The 22932-nt window shown below is 36.9% G+C and overlaps 1 protein-coding gene across 5 annotated transcripts in view; it reads left to right on the top strand.

Moving 5' to 3' along the window:
* The window catches only part of CLEC16A (C-type lectin domain containing 16A), a 376293-nt gene that overhangs the window by 3458 nt on the left and 349903 nt on the right, over window positions 1–22932 (top strand). For all 5 annotated transcript variants that reach the window (XR_012631237.1, XM_074886665.1, XM_074886664.1 and 2 more), the window contains exons 2-10: window positions 7366–7494; window positions 8812–8945; window positions 9655–9803; window positions 10474–10579; window positions 12482–12605; window positions 13516–13690; window positions 15292–15345; window positions 16946–17059; window positions 22309–22537. Coding sequence is in view for 4 of the 5 variants with exons in the window: in XM_074886665.1 (XP_074742766.1) it covers window positions 7366–7494; window positions 8812–8945; window positions 9655–9803; window positions 10474–10579; window positions 12482–12605; window positions 13516–13690; window positions 15292–15345; window positions 16946–17059; window positions 22309–22537 (1214 nt within the window). In the remaining variant the exon portion in view is untranslated. The remainder of the gene's footprint in view (window positions 1–7365; window positions 7495–8811; window positions 8946–9654; window positions 9804–10473; window positions 10580–12481; window positions 12606–13515; window positions 13691–15291; window positions 15346–16945; window positions 17060–22308; window positions 22538–22932) is intronic.

Below are 22932 nucleotides of genomic sequence, written 5' to 3'. Positions count from 1 at the left end.
GGCAGTCCCTCATTGGGCGCCGCCATTTTCTTCACCACACGGGCAGTCCCTCATTGGGCGCCGCCATTTTCTTCACCACACGGGCAGTCCCTCATTGGGCGCCGCCATTTTCTTCACCACACGGGCAGTCCCTCATTGGGCGCCGCCATTTTCTTCACCACACGGGCAGTCCCTCATTGGGCGCCGCCATTTTCTTCACCACACGGGCAGTCCCTCATTGGGCGCCGCCATTTTCTTCACCACACGGGCAGTCCCTCATTGGGCGCCGCCATTTTCTTCACCACACGGGCAGTCCCTCATTGGGCGCCGCCATTTTCTTCACCACACGGGCAGTCCCTCATTGGGTGCCGCCATTTTCTTCACCACACGGGCAGTCCCTCATTGGGCGCCGCCATTTTCTTCACCACACGGGCAGTCTCTCATTGGGCGCCGCCATTTTCTTCACCACACGGGCAGTCTCTCATTGGGCGCCGCCATTTTCTTCACCACACGGGCAGTCTCTCATTGGGCGCCGCCATTTTCTTCACCACACGGGCAGTCTCTCATTGGGCGCCGCCATTTTCTTCACCACACGGGCAGTCTCTCATTGGGCGCCGCCATTTTCTTCACCACACGGGCAGTCTCATTTACCACAGATCCACAACTCCACACTCTGCAGCTGGGCTGTCTCACACATGCAAAACAATCACACAACCACACAAAGAGACCCCTTACACTTATTACCCACACAACATAAAATGACAAATACTACAAACTGCATTAGAGACAAACTTCCTTAAGCTTCAAGACTTTTAAACATCAAAACACCATTAAGAATATATAAAGCCATTGCTTGTTGATCATGTGGTGTATCCAGAGAATTCCATCTTCTTTGTTTTTAAATCAAGACCTTCAGTATACAAGTTAGTCATTTTAGAATAGACAAGGGACGCCACATCACAGTGTCAGCACCTTCTGTAAAAACTGTAGCTTTTGGTGTTCAGGGGAAGCCGGGACGGATGAGCGCGTGCCTTGGCTGCAGGCAGTCACTCCGCAGCGGCGGGGGGGCTCAGGGAGGCCCGGGGCTGCCGCTGCCTCCATGCTTGCAGGTAGGGGGGAATGAATCCCCAAGTCCGTCCTCATCAATGCTCCTCTGTAGTTCTTCTCTAACAGAAAAATAAAGTCCTTCCCAATGTGGCTGACATCCTAGTTCATACATTACAGCAGCAACTTCTGGGGGTGTCTCAACCACAACTATAGGATCCATCCGAGATTTGGATCCGCTAGGTGACCTGGCCTTGGCTGCAGCTGCCGCAGCAGTCCAATCACTTTTTAACTGTTCCAGGGAATCATTTACCAGTTGCCATGTAGTTAAAGATGATGCAGCAGGGACCCCATTCCTTTTGCACCAAATAAGCAAAGTATATATCACCTTTTCCTCATCTTATCAAAATATATAAAATAGACTTTTTCTCTGCAGAAACTTTTGCCCCCATCTTTAGTCCCCAGCTGCTCACCTTCTATCCAGGTGCCTTCAGTTACTTGTCTGGACTAGTTGGCTCACCTCTGCTGATTGTAAAGTTCAGCTGGGCTCTGCTACCACTGCTCAGCTTCCACGGTCCTTGCTCTGTCCCAAATGAAGTTGGGATTCACATGTTGGGGTCACCAGTTATAGTAAGTTGTAATAAGTTGTACTAAGTTGTAGCGGCCAAAATAAACGAGCCACAGTGTTCTTCTTTCTTTCTGCAGGGCAGGGGTCATTTATTTTCTTTAAACTCTCTTTTTCTTCTTACAATAATACATACTTATGCTCTCATCCAAGCTCTTACTTCATAAAAAGCAAATCAACAAGTAGACAGTTATCAAACCTCTCTCCCATCAGACAGTTCCATCCACCTTAGCACAGCCTGACAGTTTCTTATCTCTCTTCCAAGGCCTGTTTCTCCTCAAAGCCTTTCTCTTTCTCTGGGCCTGCACAGAGCAGAGCTGGCACTTCTCTGAGCCAGCCTAGGACAGAGCTGACCTGAGCAGAGCTCTCTGGCCCATGTTGACTTGGCTCTTAAATTATTGAATCTCCCACAGCTGCGCAGGACTGACACTCCCACAAAAGTCAGTCTTGGTAAGGTCACCATTGTGTGAGCTGCCTGCGTTCTCATCTTTTCAACTCATTGAAACCCCATGTTGTGCTCCGTGTGAATGAGTGGAGTAGAATGCACTGTCCTTGCTATTACAGGTTAGCTTAGCTCATAAAAGATGTATTATGCTATGCTGCAAGAGTGAAATTAGCCTGGGCTATCCTTATGGGAATATTTTTATTTTTTAACATGCATAATGTAGAATTTAGTCTAAATTGTAACTAATACACCTGTTTAGTAATACCGAGAGACTTACTGCTTTTTGTCAGTAAATGTTGGATCTAGAACTTCCTTTCTCATCAGCTTTAATGCAGTTTGTTTGAGGCTTGGTTTTGAAATTTTACTATTCAGTCTTTTGCAAACATGCAGTAAAATGGATTGGCTAAAGGAAAATTGTGAGGCTGGTTGTATTAAGTGTTTTGATACAGTCTCTTGGTCTAGGAAAACAGTTAAAATTTAATCCAGCTTTCTCATATCTTGTTGAATTGCGATCTAGAGAGGCTATGAAATAGCCTCTGTGTGCTGCCTGCATGGACAATGCACTGCCTGAGTGCATCTGACTATTATTTTTTGGAGAACTTGATATTTTTGTTAATTTTGGTTAGTGATTGAGGGAATGTCCATAACTTAATAAGTGGAGAAAGCCTAAATATTCTGGAAACAGGAATAATGTTAGTGACTGCTTGTGAAAATGGTCTCAAAGGACTTATCTTTACAGGAGATTGTCTAAAACAAGGCCAGAATCCATTTCTTAAAGGTGGCATCCAGGCGTTTAAAATGAGACCTTTTTTCCCTCCCTTTATATAGTCCTCTGCTCTGTTTATTATATGCTTCCAGTTCTAAAAGCAAATACGTCACGTCTGGTTTAGGCAACAGTTTTTCCTGCTACACAAACTTGAAGTTCGTGCTTTCTCACGAGCTGCATGTTCTTCTCTTTCTCATGGCCTGCTTTTGCACGTATGCCAGGTGTTCCCGTTGTAGGTCAGGGTTTCTTGCCGTTCTCTCCAGCCACTGACTGTGATAGTCACTGTACTCTGCTTCTGCAGCTCCTCACCTTAGGAGCTGTGACCTATTGGTTAAAGTACCAAAAAGTCTTTCATATTGCCCAGTTGAGGGTAGTCTAACCTTAGCAGAACTCCTTGAGAGTGTAACTGTATCTTATTTCCCCATCTGTCCACAAACTTTGACTTTGCATTGGAATGGAGGAAGAGGATTTATGTAATTTTTCCCAGTATTTAACTGGTGATATCATAACCATTTCTGAAGAGTTCATCTGGTAATATTTCTGGTGTTCTTGCTGAAGTGAAAGGCTTTGGAACTTAAGCTTAGTATCTTTGTTTCTAGATGCAGAATTTTTTCCTACTTTTCTCAGAGGTATTTTACATTGCCCTCTTGTTATCTTCAAGTATGTTTCCTACTGTTGCTTCTACACTTGGTATTTTAATTGCATACTGATTCCACAAAAGGTTTTATACCATTAGAGTTGGGTGCTGAACATTTCTCATGACTTGGTCAGATGCAGTGTCCATAAACATGTATGATTGAAGACTTGTTTCACAGCTGATTCATTTCCTGAAGTACTGTCCATCCTATACATCGAATTTCCTCTATGAGAACAATATGTAATTACACAGTTACAGGCAGCATGAAGAAGCAAGCATGTTATGATTAAGTCTGGGGGTTTTAAATTTGAGTGCTTGACTTTCTAAACTCTGACCTGTTTTAGGGGGTTTTTTTAATAAATAGGAAAGTCATTAATACACACTTTCTATATTCCTGAGTTATGTTATCCTGTTGAGCATGGTTTCTTACCAGAAAAATGTTCAGAACTTTGTTTGTCTTAAGTTGCTGGCAAAATCTCTCACTGATTTTGATGGTATCAGGTGCTTTGTCACAGTGGGGTTTTGTTAGGTGTTTGTTTGAACCCAATCATCAGCTAGAGAGAGAGAGAGAGATGACAAAAACGTCCTCTTTGAGGGTTTAGCATTTTGGAGCACAAATGACCCCTTTGTAGTCAGCTTTTAAATATAGGCTTTAAAGATATATGTAAATATAAAAATAGTGGGTTTGTGTGATACTTTATATTCTCATGATATGGTATGTTGTGTGTCTGGTAGGAGAAACAAGTATGTGTGTGCTTTTTCGTTCATTTTCAAGTGTATAAAGGAATAGCTTGAAAGTGAAGCCCAGGTTTTCTCTAAGTGCATCAGTGTGTTAGCAAATCAAGGAGCTTTGCAGTAATGTTGATATTAAGTAAATTAATTTGCAGTTAATGTAGTCCTGACTACTAAATGTTTCTTGCTTTTTGCATCTGTAATGCTCTATGTCCCATAGACTCCTGAGGAGAGGTAACAGCATGTAATTCTTCCCACTGCTTCCCATTCCCAGAGTTCTGCTGTTGGAGTAAACTTTATTCCCACGTTTGCATAATGTAACTTATTAATGAGAAATATATTTTCACAGATACAATAATTTATATATGACTTTGAATAAACAGGCTAAAATATGTGAAGTAGTGTAGTATTAATTACTCTCTTTAAACTAGCTCTCTCAGGAAAAATACTTACCATACAGATTGCTGTGGAATGAACTGTTCTGATTTAATTGCCTTCTGTCTTCAGCTGTTCACTGTTCCATTAACTGATGCATGCTCAGAGCGGTGACTTAGTTTTTGCTCTGTCTTTTCACTGTCCTGATAATACATATAGTGCTATAATGAGAAGTTTTTGCAGGGCTTGTGTGCCATGTACTCCTTTAGAAAGCCTCAGGAATTCTCATAGGTGGTCAGACCTAAACTCTTGCATCTTCACTGTGAGCCATGGTGCTGTCAGTGTCCATGGAAGTAATCGTGAACCATGATCCTCGGATTAGTTGAAGAGGATTTGCAGGTGCTTTTAACCTTACTACTTAGCAACTTCTGTTATGGTATGGCATGTGACCAGGCAGTTATGGCTGTAGGAGATAGCTATGAATCACCTTTTCCTAGAATGGTTTCAGTCTGAGCAGTTTCTGCTCTGGATTTGGAAGATGAGTATTGATTGGTGAGGGGAAAGAATGGGGTGAAGAGGGAGAGAAAATTTTTTACTGCAGAGAAAAGAGTATGAAAAGCCAATCTTTTGACCCCCTCCTGCCATCTCTTCCCTTTTTCTTCCCTTTTCCTCTGCTCTCTGGTAGGTTAACCTTAATATGATGTAGACTTTATCACATCGCTGATTTTGGCAGGGGGAGGGAAGGGACCGTGTGGTATATCAAGTTTGTTAAAACTGTGAACATCTGAGAGTTGTTTACTTCTCAGTGTCCTCAGTGCAGCAGTACTCAACATGGTATGATGATTAAGCAACATCAAGATTAGCAAGCATATAGTATTTTACTATAACAGCATAATAAACTTCTCTGAAATAGCTTCTGCTTCCTGCATGGCTTACGAGGATGGACTATGTCTTGCAACAAGTCCTGTGAAGCTCTGGTCAATTGAGTGGCAGCTCAGTGGTTGAAGAAGATTCCCCAAACCAAATTTTGCAAATTTGAAATAAACTGCAAATATGATCAAACTTTTAAAAACTGAAAGTAGGTAATATCTTATTTTGTCTTTTGTAAGTCTAATAGCTAGTTGGAACAGCCTGATATGTGTGTGGCATTTTAGTCTCCAGGTGCATGTTTGCCCTGTGCAGTGATTCAGTTTCTTAGTGTAGATAAAACTGATGGGAATACTGGTTCTTTTGAAATGTGATTTCGAGTCTATTTTTGACCTAAACTTTTGAAACTTACTTTAAACCAGATATCCCCAAATTTTATTTTAGAAATGCACAGCGTTTCCTGGAACCCTACAGTAGCTTGGCAAAATTGGTATTTTTATCTTTTACATAACAGCTGGTTGAGGTCTTTGGGTCTGTTGATTAAAAATTGGCTTCTTGAACTTTTAAACTCCTTCATCATACTAATAAGATTCCTAAAATTTCAACCTGAATCACTGAACAAACTTTCAAGGAATCTGAAACAATAAGGATAGGCTGCCCCAGAGTCAGGACACGCAGACTGTTTTCCCAAAAATAGATCCTGGGAGTTTTGATTAACTCCATTTTTCATAGGAAGGTTGACAGTATGGAAAATCTGTCTTCCTTCCCAAACACTTGTGAGTATATTGCCCAGATAATCCTGAATGCTTGTGTGTTGCTTCCAGTTTTCAACAGATTGCAGTATAACAATATATGATGTGTTTAGTAATCTAAACTCTTACAGTTTTAAAATGACAGGAAATTTCTGTGATTATATTTTTTATTTAATTATGTCCATTGTTGTGCACCTTTCTTACATCCATCCTTTTTCTTTATTGCTATATAAAAGCAAAAAAACCCAGAGAAAAGCAGTGGTGATCCTTGTGCTTTTATTAGAATTTGCCTCTTCGCTCCCCCTTTTAATTTTTAGGACAAAGGGAGGTAATCTTTGATGTAACATATTATTTTGGGGAAAAAAAAAAAAGTGCTTGCTTGACTGAGCAAAATTCTGAGACTTACAATATAAGCCTTTCAGATGTCATTTAGCTTCCTGTCACCTGTGTAATTTTTTGAACACCTGTGTTTTTTTGAACTTCACTAGACAGCCTTGAACTCTTGCCCTTTGAGATGGTAAGGATGGAATTTGACACTTTTCCGATCAGTAGTTCTATGCTTGAAGGGCCAGAGACCTGATGATTAAGCTTTACCAAGATGAATGAATAGTCTTTGACAGTCCTGATTATTATCCATCAAATTGATGTGAGCTTGTAAAGTGTCTCTGCAGATAAGAGAAGGCATCTAACTTTTCTAGTTAAATCTGTCTGTGTTTCTTTCCAGAATTACTTTCCCATGTTAGTTACTGCATGCTTACCTGTTTCTTCTGTTTCTCCTTTTTCTTGCTGATCAGTCCTTTGACTTTAACATACTTCCAGAGAAATTCACTATGTTGCCATAGGAAGCACCATGGGACAAGTGTTACATAATTTGTAGTCTTATGCCAACATATGAATAAGCATTCATAACTCACCTGGCTAGTTATGGATTTGTTTCATTTGTCACACACTCTGTTTAGCAATTACTTTTCTCTCTGCATCAATATGAAAAGGAAATGTTAGGATTTTACAATAGTACAGTGATTAGACATAGTGTGTGTGTATACGTGTGTGTCTACACTAAGTTACAGTGACTAAAGGCAAACATGGTGCATGTGAAAGTGGCAGGATAGCAATATTACTTGTAATTATTTTTTCTTTTAGGTACATGTATCATGTTTTGACTAAAAATACAACAGTAACAGATCACAACCGCAACCTGCTGGTAGAGACTATTCGTTCTATAACAGAGATCCTGATATGGGGGGATCAGAATGACAGCTCGGTATTTGAGTAAGTACTTGTATGCAATTTTGACTCTGGTTTTGAAGAATGATTAGAGTTGCATAGAGATCTAGTTCAAAAGTTAACACTACCAAGACTATATTTCATGAATGTAGGTAGAAAGCTATGTTCTGTAGTAGATGGGTAAGCAGGATCGTGTTCTTGTCATACAAAGAAACAGAATTTGCTTCTGTTAACAAAAAAGTGTTCCAAGTCCAGAGCCCCTTTCATGTAGTGCTTTTGTTTGACTCTTGAATCTTTAATATAAATACAAAATCTAACCTATTTTAGGGCCCAGATTTACTCAGTACATCTATTAATATCATATGACTTTAATTTGTTCATTTCAATGTATATAAGATATTAATAGATATCTTCATTCTAGCTATGATATTTAGTTTTTGTTCAGATGTTATTTTAATCCTCATAAAATAGCATGAGAGAAAAACAAACTTCAAAGCAAATAATCACAGCTGCAAATCTAACTATTAATGCCTGTTTCTTGACTGTTTGCTTTAAGACACTTCTTATAAAGGCAATTTGTGCTTGAGATAAGTAAAGCTAAGGTGTTTGGTGTTTTTAATTACTTATTTAGGGAGTGGTTGGTTTTATTTTACAAGATTATTTCAACATGATTGGGCTGTGATGTGAACTAAGAAAATTAATTTATTTTGATTATATCTATACTGTAACTCCATCACATTCTTCACTGTCTTCTCTGCTTGGGACAATTTTAAGAATGATGATTTTTTTTTTCTACAGTTAATGTAAGAAAATTTTCATGGATATGTATTTTTGATGGCCTGGTAGGAAAGAGTTCACACTATTCCCTTCAAATAGCATGCATTTCTGGTTTAAATACAGTGCAAGCATTCACTTCTGTTTGAATCATACAATAAACCATTAAATCCTTGCTTCTGGTGTGGAAAAAAAAAATAAAGTGGATCAAAAATAAGGTCTACAGTGTTGAAGACAAAGTGTATCAGCTTAAAAGGGGCAAGTGAACAAAACACAACCTTCATTTAGAGGCTCTCCCCTTCAAAATTATGATTACAAGGTAGGGAAGCTGCCTGACAAATTTAATATACTAAAAATAGAAAAGGCCCTGATTTCTTGACATCCCTTTTCTGCATAATTTGAATGTTTAAGTGCCCTTGTTAGTATTTAAGGGTTTTAGAAGATATTCTGTTATAGAGATAAAACTTTGCAAAATAAGTGTAAAACATGCTGTTCATCAAACTTGCCTAGAATCATCCCTGATCCTAGTAAAATTATGTTCCTGTTAAATACAGCAAGTGACTTAATGACACCTCTATTTTATTTCAGCTTTTTCTTGGAGAAGAATATGTTTGTTTTCTTCTTGAACATCTTGCGCCAGAAATCTGGTCGTTACGTGTGTGTACAGCTTCTGCAGACTCTGAACATCCTTTTTGAGAACATCAGTCATGAAACTTCACTGTGTAAGGGCATGCTTTTAAACTGTTTAGGATTAAGTGATCAGGATTTGATTGAATTCCCCTTCATTTAATGAAATTCTTAGTACCCCTTCACAGAAGCACTATATGAATTCCTAACAATCTTTTTAATTGAACACTACTGAAGATACAGTGTAATTTGACTCCAAAATACCTTTTAATGTAAATTTTCAGTAGTACAAAAGTAGTTGTTTGGTGCTTCTGAAACACTTACTTGGCATGTTTCAAGTCATTCTTTAGGTCAGCAAATTAGTTGTGGTCTGAAATGTTTGCCTTGCATATTATGTGGCACTCATAATTTGTACTGGAACTGTTCTGACATCATTTGGGCTGGCATTCGGCCACTTGCACTTATCTCAGTGTTTTTAGAAACATACAAAGAGGACAGAGAATTAATAGTTTAAAGTACTCCACAACTATCATGAAGAGGGGAGGAAAAGAGTTGTTTTAAGTGTTGTTAGCTGCAAAGCCTACATAAATTAAGGAAGGTGAAGTATATCCTCAGTTGTCTTGTTCTTGGGAGCAAAGACCTTTGTAGGAAACAATTTCCTTATATTACCACTTGAAGCCATCACCTGAGTTGTTTGGTTTAAAAATTAGAATCTTCAAGCATCGGGTAATTTGTTGCTAGCTGGTACTTAAAATACAGCTATTTAGCTTTCTGTTAACCTATGTTATGTCTCTTATTTTTCAGACTACCTGCTCTCTAATAACTATGTAAATTCTATTATTGTCCACAAATTTGACTTTTCTGATGAGGAGATCATGGCATATTACATATCATTTTTGAAAACTCTTTCCCTGAAACTCAACAATCATACTGTACATTTCTTTTATAATGAGGTAAGTGAAGAAAGAGTTGCAGTATAACAATAAGAGGACTTTAATTAGAAATTGATAGCAATTTGGCACATATTCTATTTAATCTCTTGTCTCAGTATGTCCTGCATTTAGTTTTATAATGGTAATATCAGTGATTGAGAATTCATTTGTGGGGATCTCTGCAAAGCATGATAAAAAAGGTCTTTGACCTCATACAGCTATAATAAAATCAAAATGTGGAAGTTAGTGTTAATATTGGACTGTTTCAGTAGTTCTGAAGTTTTCTTCCCTGAGAATTCAACTTGTTTATGCCTTGTTTTCTCGTGCTTTTGTAAACAGGATCTTTTCTGTTGCACCACTTGTTTCTAAGAGACTTAGTCAAAGTCTAAAAAAAGCCTGAGTAATCAAAGGCCAATTGGATTTTTCCTCGCTCCATTCCACTTTTTGCCAGAAGAGGGCGTTAAAGCACTGAGTATGTCCAGAGTAAACATGGAAAGCTCTGACGCCTAAAACATTTTATTTTAATGTAGAGCTGCAAATGCAGCTGACTGTGCATTGTAAAATCATTTCGATTATTTAAGTAGAAGGTAAAAAATCAGGGTAATACATGGAAAAAATTTTTCATACAGAATCCCAACAAATATTCTGTACATATTTTGATTAATTCATAATTACTTTCCTCTTGTTACAGCACACTAATGACTTCGCCTTGTACACTGAAGCTATTAAATTTTTTAACCACCCAGAAAGCATGGTCAGGATTGCTGTTAGGACTATAACTTTAAATGTCTACAAAGGTATGCTTTTTACCTATTAAAAAAGGCATGTGTACAAAACGCTTGTTTCATTGAAGCTTAATCTTCAGTTATTTACATTTAAGGGCTTTCTGTCTGTTTTATGAGATTGAAAAGATTAGCATGTTGACATGCTTCAGATACCCGTTTTGATTTTTATGAAACAGAACCCCAATTGTACTTGTAAATAGTATTGTTTCCTCACAGATGAAACCTGGTTTAAAAAAAAACCAAAACAGTATCAAGAATACATAAGGAACTTTACTTTCCCTTCCAACAGAGATCAGAATGTGACTTTATTTAAAAAACAATGAACCAAAAAAACCCCAATCCCAAAACCAAAGTGCTTTAAGAATATCAGATATCTTTTACTTGTGAACTTGAGCTTTATAATGTATGAAGCAATAACCTTGCTGGCTACATCACTTCCTTTTGGATTTGAAGTGCCTTAGAATATGATTGTAGAGCTTCTAGGTGCAGCAGTCACTCTTGTCTAACAAAGAGCTAGATCATTTCCAGAGGTGCCCAGTGAAGGCCAGGAGGCTGCATTTGCAAATTCCTGTACTGGACATTCCAGTAGGATATAAGGGAAAAAAACCCAAACTTCACTGTGAGAATTGTTAATCACTGCAACAGGTTTTCCAGAGAAACTGAGGAATGTGAGATCTTCAAAACTCAACAAGGCCCTTAGCAACCTGGTTGAACTTTGAAGTTAACGCTGCTTTGAGAATGGGTTTGGGCTAGACAATGTCCAAAAGTCACTCACTTCCCCCTAAATTTTTCTTGGGGTCTATAAAGTCTGTAATAGATGGAAAATATCACAGTGGTCTCTGTAGAAGAATTGGTATGTATTCAGAACTTCGACCTCTGAAATCAGCATGCCGTAAGGTAGTATGTATTAGGGAATATGTTCCTGCAAGATTGCTTATTCTTTAATCCATTTTAAATTAAATTACATTTGGTATTTACACAACTTTATGAATTAAGAGAAGCAGTGATTTGATGATAATCTTCATCATAGAAGAACATAAGATCCTTTTTAAAACAATGAAAAATTGGCTTTGCAAATAACTGAATAGTCTGCATAACAGATAGGTTCTTTATCATGCTCACTACAAGGGACAAACGTCTTTTGTATGTTGAGAAATAGGCACTTGGTACTTGTTTTTTACTTCAAGGGAGCTGTAAACCCAAATATGAGCTCACAAAAAGAGTAAAGTGCAGGCTTCATATCCTATTTGTTATTTATGTAACTAAATATTTTTATGGTAAAAAAATATACTTGTCTAGAATTTTCATTGAATGTTGCAGTGCTATAAAGGTTAGAGTTGAAAAAACACAGCTCAGATGTGCAGGTTTCACAATTTTCTGACTATCCATTTGCATATATTCTGATCTAACACCTGCGCTGTATGTTTTAGTTTAGATGCTTTGTGCTTTAGCTTTTTAAACCCTTTTGGAGGATGTCACTATCCCAGTTCCTAATCCTGTTAACTGTTGTCTGTTTCTTTTGCCCTTCCTTCACTGATGATTCCTGTGTTCCTTAATGCAGTGTCATGTAAGTCTAATTAGCTTGACTTTCAGCATTACTGCTTTATTCTTACGCTTTTTTCTCTTCTTTTTTAATAAAGAATGTGCTAAAAAAACCTTTCTGAATTCCACTAGATTCGTTTATCTTCAGGCCTATGTAAATATATCAATATTAGGCTCATTCAAGCCAATTTAGAAGTGATATGACACTTTTGTAGATGTCCATTTCATGCATAAGATCATGTTAGGTATAAACTTGTATGAAAAGCTAGCATGTAATAAAAATTCAGAAGATAATTTTTAAGAAATACAACAAATTAAGTAAAAAAACCCCAACCTGTCAACTGATTTTTCTTTTTAACAATTTCTCTTCAGTGGACAACCAACCTATGCTGCATTACATTAGAGATAAAACTGCTGTCCCGTATTTCTCCAACCTCGTTTGGTTTATTGGAAGCCACGTGATAGAACTGGATAACTGTGTGCAGACTGATGAAGAGTAAGCTTTTACAAATGCTGAGTATTTAGTGGAAATGCTTTTCCCAGATGTTGATACTCCTTATTTTGTCTGTAGTAGTCCTGTAAAGTTCTTTTCTCAATATGTTCCCTTTTAGACAGTTCAAGCTTTTCATTCTTGCAAAGTTTTTTTTTTAGTGATTCTTTGAATTCATAGTGGTTAGTGCTGTGTTCCCTATCTGTGCTAATATCCGTACAAGTAAATTAATGTTTGGCAACGTGCTTTTTCTTCATCTTTGTTTTAATGCTTCTAAATTCATCAGACACAAAAGGTATTTTGTCCTTCTCAGTCTTACTAACTTTGTCTTTTTAATGTTCCTTTTCTGTGTATCGTCTCAATAGAACAGCTTTCTGAAAAGATTCTAGGAAAAAAATTTAAACTGGAAGGGTAAACTTTATTTAATATATGAACTGTCAGACCTGAAATTCCTGTGTAATATTCCACTATCAACTACATAAATATTTCGTTGATTCAGGTTGTTCTTGGTTTGCCTTCCCGCCCCCAACTTAGCACAGGAAGGCAAGAAACAGCTGCCCAAAGTGAAGAGGTAGATGTTAAATACAACATAGATTTCTTCTTTTATTTTTGGAAACAAATCTTACAATTTTTTATGGTTGGCTTGTGAAAAGGCTCTGGCAGTGGAAAGTGAAGTTTTGTAAAAACATTGCTTCTGAATACTTGGGGAGGAACTTGATAGGTGCGTTCTAAAGCACATACAAACCTGAATACTGTTTGCTAGCTGGATTAGTTAACTTTACTGAAAATGTCTTCTTTAGGCAGTCGATCTGTGCAAGGTGATCTGTGGGAGGGATGAACATTAATTATTTCCTTAAGTTTTTAAGTCTTTGATAATTGAATATATCTGAGACTTTCTTTCTGCTCTCTTCTTTAGGCACAGAAATAGAGGCAAACTGAGTGACCTGGTAGCAGAACATCTTGATCATTTACATTACCTTAATGATATCCTTATCATTAATTGTGAATTTTTAAATGATGTGCTCACAGACCACCTACTTAATAGGCTCTTTCTTCCTCTCTATGTGTATTCATTAGTAAATCAAGATCAGGTAAGCTAATAGCTGCAAACAATTAAGTCTTAAAAGTATTACTTGCTTTCAGTATGCGTAATGATTTGTTCAGCAGATGTATTCTGTAGTAGGGTTAACACTATTGATATCTATGTTTGTGTGTTTTACATGAAACAGTTTAAGTAAGGTAACTGTAGGGGGAGATACCCTGAGACTGAATTTAAGGGCAGAATAGATGAAATTTTATTCACTGAACAAATACCATTTTGGATGACATGATTGTTAAATGCTAACAATAGCGGAGGCAAGAAGAGCTGCAGATTTGTAACAGGATTTAAATTTCTCTGATGCTGGGAGATGTGTGATTTCCTTTTCTGATGTGGTAACTTGTCTCCTGGCAAAAGCATATTATAATAACTTTTCCCAGTATACGCACAAATTTTCATGGTGTAAAAGTCCACTCCAGGTAGAAAACATAAACTTTTGGTTTTGATACTTGACTCTTGTATTTGCAGATAAGCTGTGTTTGAATGTGATGTAGTTGAATGTATTTTTAAAGCATAGCGTTTAAATTTAGTGGAAAGCTAATTTTTAATGAAATAGGAACTGTTCTTTTAAAACCTGTACAGGTTCCTGTATTCACTTGTTTTTTAAAAAAAATAAATACATTCACGGTTTAGTTTATTTCTGGGGGTTTTTTTGGCTTGGTTCCCTCTTCTTAAGCTTCTGTAGTGGTGTTTGTTCTTAAGTACACAGTGCTGTGTGAATTTCAGCATGCTTTCATTAACCAGAGGTCAGGTTTCTTGCAAGTTCATGAATTCAGTATATTGCGTGTGCACTGAAGATTGAATAACAATCAGCTTCTTGTCTTGCCATTGATAAGGCCATTGAAATAGGGTGAAGCAGACTTCCTGACTTTTACTTTCATTTCAGCTATTCTCTTTCCATACACGCATGTACAAAAACCTGCTTGTCCTGTTTTCAGGCAGATATGTCTATTATGAGGTCAGAGATATTTGCGAACATAAAATTGGGCTGTTCTTACCTCTTGAGATACTTGATTAATTTATTTGGTGATGGTTTTTAAAGTATCAGTAGTCTATTTTTAGAAACACTTTTATTGCTACTGGTATGTAAATTTAGCACTGTTGTGCTCAAGTTATACTTCGAATATTTTTGTCCAGTGTTATTTACCTGATTTAGAGAAGTGTCTGTCAAGAGTATGTTTTTTATTATGTGGGCAATATTTCATTGTTTCTGAACAGCTAATTTTTAGAGCAGACTTTAATGAATGTTAACTGAGAAGTACTTTTTGAAGGAATAGTAGCATAGCGAAAACCAACGTACTTCTCAGATACTCATCTGTTAAATTTAAATTGTTGAAGTGACTATGAAAGACAGTAATCAACAGCGATTTGTTTTTTAAGCATGCATAGTAAGGGATATGCTTATTCGGAGAATCGTTATTTAAAATAGTTTACAAGAAGTGTTATGTTAAAGAGCATGATACTTTCTGAAAATTTTGTAGCAAAATGTGAAACAATAAAATATTAGAATTTTTGCTTTAAATAAAATATTAAACAGTGTAAATGCTTCAACTTTGTATAAATAAATCAGCATTTTTCATGTTTTTTCCGTAGGGTGGAGAGCGTCCAAAAATAAGTCTCCAAGTTTCTCTCTATCTTCTTTCTCAAGTAAGTATTAAGTATTTTGTCCTATTCCAGAACATGTTTTGCAGTAGTGTTATGATTTATAAATTACTGTATTTTCATCTATTTTGGCAAAGCCATTAAACCTCTTTGATTTTAGTGGAAGTATGGCTAGGTATCACTTCAAGATTTGCATCTATGTTCTTTATTGTTTTTAATAAAGAAAATGGAACTTTTTTCCTAACCATAAAAAATTGGGAACAAATTTTTTGTGTATCAGAATGGGATTTGATGTAGAAAGTCAAGCTACTTTTTCTGTAACTGGCAGAAACGCATATTGTTCCACCTCTTTTTAACCTAAAGTCTGTCTTTGAAGTGGGATCTAAAAAAGTGTACACTGAGTATCTGAAAAACCTTCTTAGCTGTTTCTGTTATTGACACCAGGCATATACTTTAGGCATTACTCATACATTGGAGACAAGTCTTGAGAGAATCATAGTAGCAGCACACACAGCAGTGTTAGCTACTGTTCACAAAGTGAACATGTGACGTACTTATGCCAAAACATGCCTGTGTATAGTTGAGCTGTGCTTTCTGAATTACAATAAGCTTGGGTAGTTTCAGAGGTTGTCTAAAGCATTTCTGAATTGTGTTGTGACCTTCAGAGGTTTTACATAAGTCATCACTGCATACTAATAATCACTTCACATTTGAAGGTCTGATATGGTTCTGACTAATCAGAAAACCTGTGGAGATCATGTTTAGCTAAATATTGTCAAAACAATGATTAGGTTTTACTGAGTTAGAAATTGCTTGGGAATTTTTCAGCTAGAACCATTGTTTAGGGATCCAGGTTTGGTATTCCTGTGAAGAGAATGGATATAAGCTGATATGAGGCTATTGCAGCTGGACATGAGCTGGTTCTATCCAGAAGCTAATTGCTGGCCCAACCTTGTAAGCTTTCCCTCCAAATAGACTGGTTAGTACAAACAGAGAACTCTGTTAAAGCACCAAAGCACTTCTGGATAAGTGCTGTAATGGCATAGGCAGTATGGCCCTTACTGCTTGTGTTATGTAGCTGCTCTGTAACTAGACCAGAATTCATTGCAATTTCATAGCCAGAAAAACTGCTTCTGATGCAATTCAGCCTGTTGCATGATTCACTCATGAATCACTATGAAGTAATTGTGTGCACAACACAGAACTTACTGGAGTCCTGCTGGTCGTTGGCATACAAGAAGGTCAGTGGATGCTGTGTACCATAATCAGTTTGTGTAGTTTCTCAAAAAAAATTCTAGAGCAGTTTTGAGTTCCTTGCTAGAAAAATCACACAACTTTCATCTCAAAGCTGATGAGGAGAGAGAATTTACATGTCTCAGAAGAAAGGAAGAGTATGAAGAATTATCAAACCTAGGTAGCTTAAAATGTAGAGAAAGGTCAAATACTTATAGAGGGGATTATGGTATCCTGTGTTTTGAAGTAGGTTTCATGAACTATCAGTGTTACCAATCGTACTTTACTGTATATGTAAACTTAAGATACCAGTTTAACAAGGTCATAGAAGTATGTTCAGTGACCGAAACTGTGAAGCTGAATGTGTTCTGTAATATATGTCTGATATTTCTTTCCACCCTTCTTTTAATAGGTTTTTCTAATTATACATTACGCCCCTTTGGTGAACTCATTGGCTGAGGTTATACTTAATGGTGACCTCTCGGTGTTTTCTTCTAAAGTTGAGCAAGATATACAGAAAAACTCAGTAAGTGGCCAACTAATCTTTAATACACTTTTTTTAGAGGCAAAGCAAATATTTGAAAAACAAAATCAGGTATCTGGAAACTGGTAAGGTAAGGTGATTGTGTTTAGGAGAGAAGAGCAGCAATAGGAGATTTCAGCTTTTGTTGTTGGATATGATTCCAAAAAAATGCTCTGTGCAAGTTACAGTATTATGTTCTTGTCAAAGTTGCAATATTTTTGTGCATGCATGTATGTTTCAGGTAGTGGTATAAGAATATGTAGGACACAAAGTAGAATACTTAGTTGCTTCTGTGGGGATCAGACACTGCAAAGGCTTCCATCTTTTTGATGGGACGCTTTTGTAATCCAGTCTTTTGTGTTCAGTTTTTGTTATCAGCTCTTTGGTGGTGAAGTAGAAATAAGTCATCACAACTTTTCTGTGCAGTTATTTCCTTATGCAACTTGTAGTAGAAATGAGAGATTTAAAAAAAAAAAAAAAAAACCCTGGCCTTGGTTCTCTACATCAAATTATAGCAAAAAAAACCCTTGGAGGGGTAAATTCTTTGGATACAGAAGGAAATAAATATTTTTGTCTGAGTATTCCCACTGTTTAGCAGTAAAACTGATCCTCTCTGAAAGTGTGTGTCAGTGTGCACAAGAGAATATAGACCAGCCACAAATAGATGGGAGTGCTATCACTTTGTTATTGTCCTTGTACCTTCAGATTTAATCCTGTGTAGGTGTTGCTAGATGCTGTTGTTAAGTGTTTTTCTAAGTGTCATGTGTATGATTTTTTTTTTTTTTTCCTTTTTGTTGTGGGTTTCACAGTTTGTGAAATGCTTGCTTGTTACTTTTTAAAGTCCTGTTTGGGGATGGTAATACGAAGGGGGTATGACCTTACTTTGCTTAAGATGCTTCTGACTGTAGTTCTGTCTAAAGATTGAACATGTCCCCCTAATGTCTGACTGGTCAGCAAAGAGTTACTGACTGAATGTTTAATTTATAACGAGCAGTAGGTTGATTCTTATGCACATTCTTTCCTAGCAGTGACTATAGCTCTTAGAGTTTCAAGGGAGAGATACAATTCAACTCTTCCATGATACAAGTCAACTTTTCCAAATTTTTTCCTGCTGTGCAGTGGAAGCTGTGTGGGCTGTTCTTAGCCAGTAGCTCTTGGGTTCTTGTATTTTGTACTGTTGACCTTGATATTTAGAATCTAATCTTTTTTAGAAAAAACTACAGTGGAATGTTAGAGCTGACCAAATGCTTTAAGATAAAGCAACTTCTTACTTGTGTTAGCAAATGTCTGACCTTCTGCTAGCTGTATACTGAATGTCATGTGTGTTACTTGCGCAGAAGCGGCTTTGTTATTAGGAAGTTTGTGGTGGGAGGGTGGGGCACCAGTTGTTGCAGAACTGAGATTTTTCTTTTTCTCTCGTAGTTGCTGTACAGAGTTGCAAAATATCTGTAGCATATGTCTGTGTGCTTGCACTAATGTTAGGAATATTAGGGGTGCTGTATAAACTTCTGTTCATCTATTCTCTTATGTTTGTAATACTACTTACGTTGCTGCTTCTTACTGGTCTTAAAGATGGGTCCCGTAAACTGGGAGTTCTGTCATACCTGAACACGTAGTAAATAGGAGGGGTAATGACTTTCTAGGGTAGACAGTGAAACAGCAGAATGGTGGCACTTTTGCTGCATGAGGAAGAAACTTCCATGGGAACAACCTTAGTTTTTAGTAAATTCAACCATATTCCTCGGTGAAGTCTTGGAGGGAAGAACATGTACTGTCAGAAAGCCTACTGCTCTCAGTTGAGTATGAACAACTACTGCATATATTGCATGTTGTTTTCTACTAATATACAGCTCAATGCAGTGGGGCTAAAGTCAGCTGTAGATATGGAGGCATAGACAAGTAAAGGTGAGGCAGTTTCTTGTTGCTCTGTGATAGGACTTCTTAGAGCAGAAAGTTGGTTTTTGAGCATTCTTAGCCATTTCAGGGGCTGTTCTTTAGACTATTAAGGTGTATCAGGATCATTGCAAAGTTATTACTGTGGTGTATTATGTTGCAAAGAAATGACAAACTTCTATTGAATAATGGAAGCTATTTCAGAAGCTACTTTAGAATTGCTTGTTCTGGGGTTAGTAGAGACAAGTGATGAGCAAGTTTTTTAATTTTTGACTGAGTTTAGAATTGTGTTTGTTCTCAAGTCAGACCCAAACTGATCTTTTACTATTTCCTTTCTGTAATAATTTCCTATTCCGATGCTCTCCTAAGCTTGTTGTTTTGGGGATATTTCTGTATGTTATGGTGAGCCCCAGTTATCTCTAAACCCCTGCTCTGTAGCTAACACTGCTCATCTCTTGTAACTGAGATGTCTTGATATATTTAAATTGAAATGTAACTGTCAGTTTCCAACTAACATGTAGTTTCTAAAACCTGAAGCAGAACCTCATGTCTATATTCATCTTCCTGATGATTAATTAATCTTAATTAAAGTGGAATGAAGTATGCAGACTACAGACTGAGATTACCAGAAGCAGGGTCACGTGTCCTCATTAGGAGACTAAATGAGTAAAGAATACTTAATTAAAAGCTGAGAAGGGTTGCAGTTGCTGTGTATAAATGCAACATATCCAGAGATATTTAGGACAAAAGTGCAATGGTAGTTGTCATGACAGGAACAAATGGTACTTTTTACTGGAAATCAATTTTTCGAAAAAATCAGCAGATTTAACTACTGATAGTGTTTGAATTGGCAATAACCTACCAACAGAGATGTGCTGAACATCACAGGGCATTAATGATTGCCCAACCTCCGTTGCACAGGTTCTCCACCTCAAAGTATAGCAAATTAAGATACACTTTTCTTTTCATATTTTTTCTCTGTATTTCTGATTTTAGGTGGCATCAGAAGAAATACTAACTCTTGTCTCATGATGAGAGTTGAACATGTGTAGCCAACAGAATGTATTTAAACTTGTTAGCTGTCATCACACTAAGGTTTACCTTACTTCCTGTGAGATATTTTTCCTGCGTAATTCGGATGTGGGCTAGTTCTACCTATTTCATGTTTCTTGGTTTCTTGTTTAACCTACTTTCTCCTTCCTGTAGAATTTGTTACTGGTACTGCCTTATTTTACCAGCACATATTGCACAAGACAAACCATAATTGAAAATACAGTTGAAAGACGTTTTAAAAGTATAAAATAGCAGTATCTCAAACTGTATATTAGATAAACCATATACTATGTAAATTAATTTTAAGTCTGATTTTAGAATGTTTTAAGTATATAGCCTTGTTATATTTGGCAGAACAGAATATATATGTTGACTTTTCCTCAGCATTCTTTCTTGAGATGGACCAGACCATGATTCACTGCTTATGAGCACATCACTGCGTACTGGTCTCTTCTGTTATTTTGCTCATATGGTTAACAGCATATTAGAAATTTCAAGAATGTTAAGTACATGCATTCTTCATAAAGAAAGTAGCTACAGGATTCTAGGAAGCAGTTGTCAGAAGTGAATGCAGAAAGGGGATAATGCATTATGCATCTAGCATGCTACTTTTTTTTTCCCCTAAAGAATGAGACGTAATGTGTTCTTCCCTTTTCTTATGACTTTTCTGACCAGAAGCCATCAATAAAAGGTAATCTGGTTGTAACTCTGTTTTATAACCTTCCTATGTTGCATTTTGATCAGACTAAAAATATATCAGAGAGGTTACTGGGGGACATAAGTGTGGTAAATTTCACATTGTGGGTTTTTTCCGTATTGTGAAAGATTCCTCCTACTATATGGTTTGTTTCAGTGCCAAGTTAAAGTGACTGATGCAAGGTTTGTATAAAACCTTTCTAAAAAGTCAGAAGATTCAGAGAAACTTTTTGGCCTTTTGACTTATAGAAGGTGTCTTCCCAGATATTCTCCTAATCTCTTAATTTTTATGTATAGGTAAAGGGAGGGATTTTTCCAAACTTTTTCTGAGGTCTCTGCACTCATTTTCAATGCTTATTGTACTTGAGTCACCTAAGGCAAGGAATGGAATCAGTTTTGTATATTTACTCTAGTCTTACTTCTTTTCTCTTGCTTGCCCTTAAATTTTTAACCCTTTAGCTAGATAAATGTGATTGAAAGTATTGAGGTCTGAAAGGTAATGACGTTTCTGTAGCAGTCTTGATCAGCATAAACCTGTGCTGGCAGGAAGCCCCCAAACCATGTGTTTAACTTCTCAGTATCAGAGAGGTTTGGCTGATCAATGTTTATAGCTCTGGATGAGGGAGAGTATGTACTCTGGTCATCCACCTGGCAGGCCTGACAAGTGGGAAGGGAGCGCAAAGCATCACAGCACAGAAACAATCTGCAAGTTTGTAGGAAACAGTTTTGTTAGTCCTGCTAGTTGCAGAACTTGTACTGTCTTGTGTCTTTCTGTATGAACACATTTTTCTCTGTTAGGATATCATGGACTTTTGGAAATAGTTATTTCCTCTGGGAGAAATTTGTCATCTAAATTTATTTTCTTGCTCTGTAAATTAATAATCAGGAAAATCAGGTATTAATTGAATACTGTTTGCTGCCTTGTCCAGAAACAGTGTTTTGACTTGAAAGATAAACTTCTGATATCTTTGGGTAGAACACAAGTATATTAAAGTCTAACAAATGAAGTGGTATTGGTTTTCTGGACTTGGTAAGTCAATGTCTGGAGGCCCAAAAAAGGTTGATGTGAGTGCCATTTGTTCCTTGTTGATACAAGGACTAGTAGGCTGTTGAGGGAAGCTTAAGATTCAAAACAAGCTCGTGACATAGAGCGTTGTTGTTTGTTGTCCTTGCTACTGCCAAAGACATTTAAAGAGTGTATTTCGTATTAATACATTGTTGTCAACACACACTTTGGATTTTGCTGCCTTTATCCTTTTTGCAAAAGGTGTCTTAATTTCGTATGTACTAGCTGTGTCACCTGTTAAGAAAGTTCAAAGAAGGGAAAAAAATTTAAGAAACTTCTATTGATGAAGTAGGTGGTTCTATATCTTCTTGACTCAAGATGGCATAGTTTTTAACTGTAGATCTTTAGGATATGTTACTTTGGAGATAATTGTTGTACTGATGATTTGATACAGCTTGAGCTCTGCTTCCTTGTAGTTTAAAATGGATTTGAGATTTGTAAGTGGTATGCTAATTTACCATCTTTTATATGAACTGAAATTTCTTTTTTTCATTAGAGTTAAAAATGTCCTGCTTAATTCAGTGTAAACTCTTCAAATTTACAGGCAAAGTCCAGTATCAGATGTTTCATAAAACCAACAGAAACACTTGAGAGGTCTCTTGAAATTAACAAACAGAAGGGGAAGAAGAGGGTGCAGAAAAGACCCAACTATAAAAATGTTGGTGAAGAAGATGAAGAGGAGAAAGGATCTGAAGATAATCAAGATGATGCAGATAAAACTAAAGGTACAGAAGCGAGTTCAAAGGGGATCAGAACAAGCAGTGAAAATGAAGGTGAGTATACTAGCAAATAAAAATTATGCTTACACTTTGGATACTGTTATTTACTGTATGGACCTAGTTGTGGTGTGTTACATGATTTATTCTCTTGTTGTATTAGGTGAGCCTGGGACTATTAAATTTGTTCCAGTCTTTGGCTGTATTTTTTTCTCATGTTAAATCATTCTGTCAGAACATGTACATCTAATCTGATTAAAAACTATAAAAGTGTTTTCATATCTTCCTGTAGCCTTTGGCCCTTATGACAAATGCCTTGCACCCAGGTGTACATGATTATGGGCACTTTATAAGTAGACTTCACAACTTTGTAACTCCTGTGGTAAGGGAAATGGTGTAGCCACTTTGTCTTTGTAAGATGGTCTAGAGTATTTTGTGCGTGTTTCAATGAT

This window comes from Strix uralensis, chromosome 16, assembly GCF_047716275.1.
Source record: "Strix uralensis isolate ZFMK-TIS-50842 chromosome 16, bStrUra1, whole genome shotgun sequence".
NCBI lineage: Eukaryota > Metazoa > Chordata > Aves > Strigiformes > Strigidae > Strix > Strix uralensis.
This window is presented reverse-complemented; position numbering and strand designations above follow the sequence as displayed.